Below are 8,797 nucleotides of genomic sequence, written 5' to 3' on the forward strand. Positions count from 1 at the left end.
AGTAATAAATTCACCCAACAATCACCACAGTATAATGGAAGCAAGAAGTAGAAAAAGTCCTGAAGCAAGGACAAGTGTGAACGCGCCTTGAGGGGAGCAGAAAAAGTCCTGAAGCAAGGGCAAGTGTGAACGTGCCTAGAGGGGAGAAGAAAAAGTCCTGAAGCAAGGGCTAGTGTGAATGCGTCTGTACGGGAGAAGGGACTCCGCCCATACATAACAAGCCCGTCTTGTAATTAGAATAATAATAAGAATAATAATATTAGACCTATACTGGCTCCTTCTCCCGTCGTCGTCGTCGGCTGCTGTGCCTGTGTGTGTGTGTGTGTGTGTGTCTGTCTGTCTCTGTGTGTGTTGCTTGCTTGTCTTCGGCGTCAATAAACGCGCGAGAGCGAGCTCCTCAGCAACTTCAACGTCCAGCGCCTTGTAACTTGAACCTAATCCCTCTCATTCATGCTATGGACGAGTGCCTGAAGCTCCTCCAGGGCACCAACGACGAGCAGCGTCTGGTAGGTCTCCTGCTGGCCACCAAAATCGTCAAGGGCAACGACCTCCACGACGTGCGCCGCGTTTTCGACGCCATCGGCTTCCCTTTCCTCAATCGCTTGCTTCGAACTGGTGAGTGGCCTTCCGTGACTCTCTCTCGCTCTCTTTCTTCTGGAATGCTGTTTTGTTTAACCTCTCGCATGTTGTGGCCAGGGCAAACCACTCCCCGTGTTACTCGGGCTCGTTTTTTTATTGCAATTGGGTGCTGCTGCTGATTTTGGCTCCGTTTCTTAATCCTTGATATTGACCTCGATCAGTGGATTAAGAGGGTGACTTCGCTTGGTTAAAGATCGATGCCGCATGAGTGTGTGCTTTTGCCTTGTCTGACAAACCTGTTTGCGGCCTCTTAGTCTTGGTTGAGTGCAGCTGTAGCCGGATTCGTAGGAGAATAGAGTTCTTTGGTGACATTTTACTCGTGAATTTACATCAGGAGTTTTGTTTGTCAACTGATGTAGCTTTATCTGTAGCGGAAAATGCTTGCATGTTTTTTGGTTAGAGTCTCGATCCCCTAGGGCGTATTCTTATTCATGTTAGAACCCTTAAGTGCTCCTGTCTAACGAAATTTGTGCGTGATTTTAGGGTTTATGGGATGAATTCTAGTCATTTCCCTTGCGTCTTGAGCTACATTGTCCCGTCTTTTTTCTCTGTTGGACGCTTTAACCTGAGAGCCCTTTGTATAGGGTTAGTAGGATTGTAGAAGGTCATGCCATTTGTAATTATCATTACAATTCGTAGTGCAACTTCACTTTGAGGACTGCCTTGCTGCCGTTTCAGGCCTTAGGTTCTCATATGCGATGTATTTATTTATTTTCTTTGCGATTCTTCCTGTGAATTGCACAATTGGAGGGGTATCTTTGGTACGCTGGAGCTCGGTTGCGTATCTTGTTATCTGTTACTCTTTATGTTGGTTCACCGAATTATCACTGATTTTGGTTTTCCGAATAACTTCTTCCATTGCCCGCCCACATTCTGCTATTTAAGAATCTTGCGCTAAATCATGGAATGATCATCTAGCTTTATAATTATTCAATTGAGATCCATTCTTGCATAAAAGCAAACTGAGTGTTACCAGCTGGTACGTGGTATGTGGTATGCTGGTGTTGCTTTGATTTAGACGCATGTTACTGACGAGGTTTCGATTATTCTCCTATTTTATCACGCGAGGCATCAGTGCAGATGCAGCCGCTGTAGAGATATCAACAGGGATTCGTTGACAGGCGTGTATGACAATATTCGAGCTCAATGAGTATTGCAGGAGGGTGGTGATATAGATATGTGAATGAATAATGGCTCAAACCGTAAGGTTTGGCATCCAGCTAGTGTTTATATTTGTGCGGTGGCTGATGTGGTCGAGCTCGCGATGTTCCTGGTGATTTTGATCTGTCTCACCTTATGTTGGATGAATTTAATGCTTCTGTGGCAGGTACAGGGCAGGCAAGAGCATCTGGTGGAGGGGAAGCAGTCGGACGCAATGACAAAGAGCAGCAGCGGGCTTATTTGCACTTGGCTCTCTCTATTATTTCTGCATTTTGTCGTTTGCCGGAGTTTGCAGCGATGGATGAGACCATCTGTAAAGTTCCCATTCTTGTTGAAACTTTATCAAGCAAGTATAATTTGCCTCCCTCTTTTTCCATCGTCATTACTTCTCTCTGCGTTTCTTCCATGCTGAAAACTTTATGTGAAGAATTTATGTTATCTCCATTTTAGGTCTTTTGTCAGGCAGGTGAAACTCATCCGAATGTGATAAGAAGTGATTATGTCTTAACCTGTAATTAGTTTTTTTGTATTTTCTTAGTATGTTTGTAATCAACACTATATTTTTCGACATTTTTTTTTTTTCAATACTCATGATTTCTTATTGCTTTTGTGTATACTAATTGTCAATGTTAAGAGTGCGACCCTTGGTCATGTTGGAGCTTGCAAGCGTCTTAATAACCAAGTTTTTGTGGTTTCTTTGATTTTTGTTGTTTACAAGGTTGACTTTATTATCATCTGTGTCTTAACCATCCTCAACAATATCTATAATAACGCATATCTTGATAGATAGTCTACCTGTTCAATTTTTTTGGTTCCTGCGATGTTGAAGTTTGTATATTATGCTCAGGGAGGATGAAGTCGCCGTTGGGGATGCTTTGGAATGCTTGCTAGCCATAGGTGCAGGATCAGACGCGGGACGAGAATCTCTTCTGCAGAAGAACGTCTTAACTACAGTCGTACATCGATTGAACATGGCATCGCCAAGTACTATATCTTCATCTTTTGACTGCTGTACCCTTCTGTTTTATGGACGTCCAGCTAATTTGATTCTCGCTTCTCTTTAGTTGTTGCTTATTCTCTGGCATCTCCTCCTCTTCATGTTAGTCAAGCTCTACTTCCTGTAGTGTTCAAGGATCATTTCTTTTTATTGTATATCATGATTAGAACGTATCATACAGGCTCTGTTTTTTTGCGAATACAGATGCAAATTGGACACCTCTAGCAGTCAGGTTAATATTGTTTATGTTTACTACAACGGGAGTTATACAGGAGGCCATGATGTGCTCACAAGAACTGGCAACTATGGTAAGAGGCATTTCTTCTTGCTCTGTTGCAATTTAGATGATAATTTGGGCCACATCGTCTTATGGATGTTCTTATTATACTGATTCTGGAAAAGATATTTGTTTGGCTTTTCCAAAGGTCAGTTCTTCAGCTATTACAGTGTATATGTGGTATATCTTTAGTTATTATTCTAAATGTTTTTGTGGCTTGTTTGTCAGGTTCCCATTGTAGCAAGACAGTTAGTTTTTCAGCAGGGTGTTTTCAAGTTTGAAGCACTGTCTCTTCTTCACTATTTGCTTGCATCAGAATACTCGGTAATTGTTTGCTTGATCGTTTGTGGGTCTAAGAATTCTGTCTAATTAAGCACCGTATTTAGGGAAGTTTTACAAGAAGACTCTATTCTTTGTTGCAGCATTTATACATGTGCTGTTGACTTCGAGTGTCTTTCCTTTTGATTTCGTATTTATACTTCGTCTTGATTGAGTTGCAGGCACCTATTCGACTTGCTATTCAGAACGCTTCTCTAAGTTCTGATTGGCATGCTAATGTACGTTCCGGACTTGGAGTTATTTTAAACAATCGCGTGGGTAGGCTAAAGCTCTTCACTCTCTTCATTGCTTGGACAGTCTTTGCCTCATTGTTCCTTTCTAGGTTTCTGTACCTGCCTTCTTGTTCGTTGTTGCACACGTGGTGAATTTTGAAAGGTTTGAAGTGAGTTTTTTCTTTGGCATTATCGTAGCTATGCGTTTCTGTTCATTTATTATGAACTTTTTGTATGGTTTAAATATTGCAGATTCCGTCATGAGCTTTAATTGTGTTGAAGTCCTGAGTTCCTTGCTTAAATCCAGATTATCAAATTGGAAAGTCGAGACAAAATAGGTCGTGAATAGAGCACGTGTTTATGTTTTTCCTGCTTCAGCTCTTTCTTCAGCTATTATTAGAATTTCAGTCATTTTATATCTTCTGATGTTTGCTGCCATATGGTGGGAACAGTGGCAGAAAAGAGACAATTGGCATTGGAAGTCATAGAGGCTATTGTAGAAATTATTGGAGAGCCTTGGCTTTTGGGGCCAATGGTTGTTCCTGAAGATCAGAAGCCTGTTCCATTAGACAGGTGATTCCAGTTTTTTCCTGTGTGTTTCCGGATGTCTTAACGTTCAGATCACACTAATAGAAACTTCAAGTTATTTTGCCCTTCAAGATTGTATGCCGTAGTCTCTTTTCATAATGCATTACTTTTCCAAGGTTTAATATTATTTGATTGGAGTAGTTTTCTTTGGTGGTTTGGTTTAGGAAATCGTTTTTCTGGATCTTTATCTAGGTTGACAACAATGAAATAGCTTTTGGTTTTCTAACCGTTCTTATTTTTCCGCTAAGAAAATCTAGTTTTCAAAATCAGGTTCTTTATGCTGGTGGTAGAGACTCTGAGGATTGAGACTGCAGTACTCTTAAATGAAGTTGCAAGGAAAATGTTTGGTTCTGGAGGTCAAACTACTCAAGTGGCTGAGTCTGCTGGGAAGCAGCAAGGGCTGGCAACTTATCTCGCACTCCTGGAGCACATCGTCAATGTTGTAGTTGAACAACAAGGTGAATCTACTATTGTCTATTTGGTTTAGCGCAAAAGTGTTTATGCAATGTATCATTATAGTTGATTAGGCTTTATCCATTGCCCCTTATATCATTTTTGAGGGTTTACTGATATTCATGTTCAGATGCATCAGGGAGGTTGAAGGAGTCTACGCTAGAATTTGCGTTTGCTGCATTAACCGAGGTTATAGGTTTGATTCTTGAGTTTCTTGAGGATGCCCAGGTTCGCTATTCAAACTGTGCCCTTTACTTTCGTTAATAAAACATAACCTTTTTTTATTATTATTTTTGGTTTTCTCCTTGATTTTGTGTTGTTTTGTTGTATTGTTGTCTCTGCATAATTACTTCTTTGAATCGGAATATTTCACTCTTATAAACAATGCTTGATGCAAAAGTTTAGAGAGAAATAAGTCGAGTTGATAGAGGCAGACACATCTTCTTCATCAAATTCTCTTGTAATTATACATTTCCGTTTCTTGAAATGGAAGTCGTACCTCACTTGTTTACTTTGGGTTTGCACAGGATAATGATGTTACATGTGGAGACTTGCTCTTAGGTGTTGTTCGATTGTTGGGAAGGTTAGTGATGCGTATCTTAATTTTTTTGAAGTTATATAGCCTCGAGTATGTCTTGAAGCAAAAACATTGACTAACAATTAAATGTTATTTAAACATCATGACCGTAAAGTTTTTCATGTTGTCTGGGTAGAGTATCTGAATTTATGAGGTCATGAGTTGCCTGGTGGTAATTTTGAGCTTCTACTCGGTTTATCTTGCCACCATTAGTTCTTCTATCACATTTATTGTGTCTTTGTATTGGGCGCTTCCAGGTACTTGGCGGAAAATCCCATTGCTCACCGACATTCTGTATCCAAGCTACTCGCATTCCTGCTCACTGTTACTAGAGAGGGACAAGATGGGTATGTTCACATCAAGATTTTCGCTTACAATCATCGGGTGGTTTGAAGTCATTGTTCTGCTAGCTAATTGTTGAAATTGGATCACTGTTGTGTATCCTCAATTGTGTTGGTTTCATAGAAAATCACCTTATTGTTATTTTTGCTTCGTACATAAATTATTCGACTCAAGCATGGTGTCCTTGTGTTATATGGAGCAAGGTCACTTATATATTTTGTTGTTCAGCCGCACATGAAATATTTTTCTGACTGTTACGAAAACGAGGTAGTTGAAGAAGCATGTTGCAAACATACTCCATAGCGTCTTTCATCGTAATTGCAACGAATGTTTCAGCATTATTTGTCTTAGTATTCACATACTGCACGACGCCCAAATTTGTGTGCTTATTTTCTCTGTTGCACGATCTGTTGTCATTCCGGTGGAAATGTATGAATCAAACTCCAATTATCTTTCTACCAATCTGATTGGATAGCCAATCGGAGTACTCTCATTATTTAATTTTAAATGTGCTGATTAATGTGCAGGTCTTATGAAGCCGTCTGCTTCATGCTACCTGCATTATCCCAGATTACCACAGAGCTTGATGGTTGCAAAGCTTTGGTTTTTTGTGGAGGTCATAAGCAGGTCAGTTCCATGCTTGCAACCAATTTCACTTTTTCTTTCATTCTTCCGGCGCAACTCTTACCCTTGGTGCTCATTTGTGCGAAGATTATATTGTCATTGACTCTAGGCTGCAAAATCTTAGCCTTTGGTAGAATATGGTTCCAGAACTGGCAGCTTTATAATCTTGCAATGAATCTTTACTGTTATTGATGTTTGTAAGGATACAATGCGCAACATAGTTTGCAATACTATTTCATCTTCTCACGATTGAATTATTTCTGCTGCAGATTGTTCAATTTGTGCGTGTAGCAACAGAAACAGGCGGGTTAGATTCGCGTGCTCCAATAATCGATGCTTGTGACACACTTTTGAACCTCCTTATTAAGGTAGGGCAACTAGTTGCGTCGTTTCCGGTGGATGTAGCCGCGCTGTTTCTGCCTCGTATTTGCATGACTAGTTTCAAATTTCTTTTTGGATATATGCACTAAAAGAATATTTAAACTTGCTTTGAATTGTAGGGTCGGATATATCTTGTGCTGAATTGCAAATTATTTCTTCGTTTTTATGATTTTTGATGCAAGTATCTATGTGTATGGAGTGGTCTGCAGCAAAAGGATGGTTTAGGGAGTGCTATCAAAGTTGCGGACTTCATTCCTGCATTGCCATCTCTAGCCAACTGGGCAGGTTTGTTCTTTCTCGGTCTGTTGCCTCACTCTTGCATTATATGAATCACACTGTGCTTTGTCATTTGTCGTTCTATTTGATTTTGCATTCTGCACATATTATATTCGCTTTAAAATGGTTTAGGATGGCTGCCCATTTCTTCAACCACCACTTCGCAAGTGTCCTTTTTGATCTATAACGTATGATTGCAAGAAATTGTATTGAGTTGTACCATGTGCACTTGATTGTATTTTTTCAATCATTGATATTTTTTTGAAGAACGAATGTGTCGTCTCTAAAGAAAAAATTATGGCTGCCCTGGTTCAGTGCAAGGAAAGCAGGTGATGGAGTGTGCGTTGGCGGCAAGTCTATGCACTATGGTTCTTGGGCTGACTAACGAAGAAGCTCTTTCACAATACCCCGGGTTTGGTCCTGTTGGTCTGCATACTGTTTTTAAATTGATATTGATGAATCTGGAACGATGCCAAAGGGTGAGAATTTGATCTTATGTTTTTTTGTAAACAAAATTTAAACTAGATCTGAAACTATTTAATATACGTTCCAGAGCAACTGCAGCGTATCGAGTGTTTTTGGTAATTGCGACTCTTAATATCAACTTTTACCAACTTACAACCATGTTTTGATGCAGGCAGAGAGGTTAGAGGAACCGGCCGAAGAGGAAGATTTATGGGATATTATTGTTACAGGTACGTCAATTAAATACAATACTTCCAATCCACAGCTACAAGATGAAAGTCCTAGTTCCTTTTAGTATTCTCTCGAATGATTCGGTTCTTATCTGTATGGATGCAGGATGTTCACAATATATGCAACGTTACCCATCTTTCAAAAATATGATCAAAGATTCAGCTTGGCTACAACGCTTTTTGGGGAAACGGTAATTCTCATACCATAGTGATCTCTCTTTTATTCGTTTGCAAGTGGAGGTTTTGGAATTGATACACAGTTTGATCATTACACCATCATATTTCAGGTATGTTAGGAAGCTGAAAACAGGTTGCACCTTAGCTGCCTTTTGTTACAACCTTGGGCTCATGAAGCGAATTTTTACTATCAGAAATGAATTCATGAGTCCTGAGCTTTAAGTGTACTTCGCTTGTTCCTTTGACAGACCTATGACTGCAACAATGGAGGAGGTGACAAGAAACCCTTCGCTACAGTTGTTGCTAACGAGCATATATACCTCTTGAAAATTCTTTCGAGACGGTAGGCGTCACAGCATCGCGAATGCAACGAGGGAGCTGACTCTTTTGTTCAGTTTATGCTCAGTACGTTTTGTCTACAATTTAAACAGACACTGGATAAATATGTTGCTGTATACATAAGCGTTCAGATTTTTTCTTTTCTTTATTTAGGGTTGTAAAGAAAGCTGCAGCAGTATCATTGGCCTTCATAACCTTTATGATGGCAGACCCGCATGTTTAAATCACACGAATATAGATATAGTTGAGAGTTCCTTTTTCTCGGACGTTACAGGGTAATGTTGCAAACACAAACTGCTTGTTTTTTGGTCAAAACGTGCTTCAGCACTTGGTGCACTTGCTTCGGTGGCGTTCAAGCGTATGATACTGCATAACAATATGAGTTACTGCAGACAAGCCGTATGCATATAAAATTCACTTCTGTTATGATTCACGGAGAAATTGTTCTCTATTGAAGATTGTTCACATCTTTGTTAATGTTAAATAGCATCTACTAAGTTTTATTTGATTAGTCTCTGTGCGTGAGTGATACTTTCAAGATCAAAGGAATACTACGGTCGATTTCGTCAAAATCTTAGGTTGCAAGTGCTTGTTATTACTCAATTGACCTTAAAAAAAGGGACTCAATTATTGTTATGACCAATTCAACTTTTTAAAAATAAACTACCATTCTTGAAAATACTAACAAATAGTTTGCAAAGAGTTGTATTTGACACTTAA

General features: G+C 39.6%; 1 protein-coding gene across 3 annotated transcripts; it reads left to right on the forward strand.

Moving 5' to 3' along the window:
- The first annotated feature begins 255 nt into the window (after window positions 1-255).
- Window positions 256-8,580, forward strand: LOC112289880 (uncharacterized). 3 transcript variants are annotated; one of them, XM_024535575.3, is made up of 18 exons: window positions 256-615; window positions 1,967-2,150; window positions 2,648-2,784; window positions 3,002-3,105; window positions 3,303-3,398; window positions 3,575-3,671; window positions 4,078-4,198; window positions 4,484-4,671; window positions 4,797-4,894; window positions 5,194-5,249; window positions 5,501-5,590; window positions 6,113-6,212; window positions 6,479-6,577; window positions 6,800-6,875; window positions 7,182-7,345; window positions 7,504-7,561; window positions 7,668-7,752; window positions 7,987-8,580. In XM_024535575.3, exons 1-18 carry the CDS (start codon window positions 456-458, stop codon window positions 8,063-8,065), a joined length of 1,992 nt encoding a protein of 663 aa, XP_024391343.1. In that variant the 5' UTR covers window positions 256-455; the 3' UTR covers window positions 8,066-8,580. The 3 variants fall into 3 exon arrangements, with proteins under 3 accessions (XP_024391343.1, XP_024391344.1, XP_073393622.1); XM_024535576.3 differs by having other exon boundaries at window positions 4,806-4,894; XM_073537521.2 differs by having other exon boundaries at window positions 366-615; window positions 2,652-2,784.
- Window positions 8,581-8,797: the final 217 nt, after the last annotated feature.

This window comes from Physcomitrium patens, chromosome 12 (assembly GCF_059467195.1).
Source record: "Physcomitrium patens ecotype Gransden chromosome 12, ASM5946719v1, whole genome shotgun sequence".
In the NCBI taxonomy this organism is placed as follows: Eukaryota; Viridiplantae; Streptophyta; class Bryopsida; order Funariales; family Funariaceae; genus Physcomitrium; species Physcomitrium patens.

Coding starts and splice junctions, on each gene's coding strand:
- LOC112289880 (XM_024535575.3), top strand. CDS start 456: ATGGACGAGTGCCTGAAGCTCCTCCAGGGCACCAACGACGAGCAGCGT. Junction 2,151..2,647: donor GTTGAAACTTTATCAAGCAA/GTATAATTTGCC, acceptor TATTATGCTCAG/GGAGGATGAAGTCGCCGTTG. Junction 3,106..3,302: donor CACAAGAACTGGCAACTATG/GTAAGAGGCATT, acceptor CTTGTTTGTCAG/GTTCCCATTGTAGCAAGACA.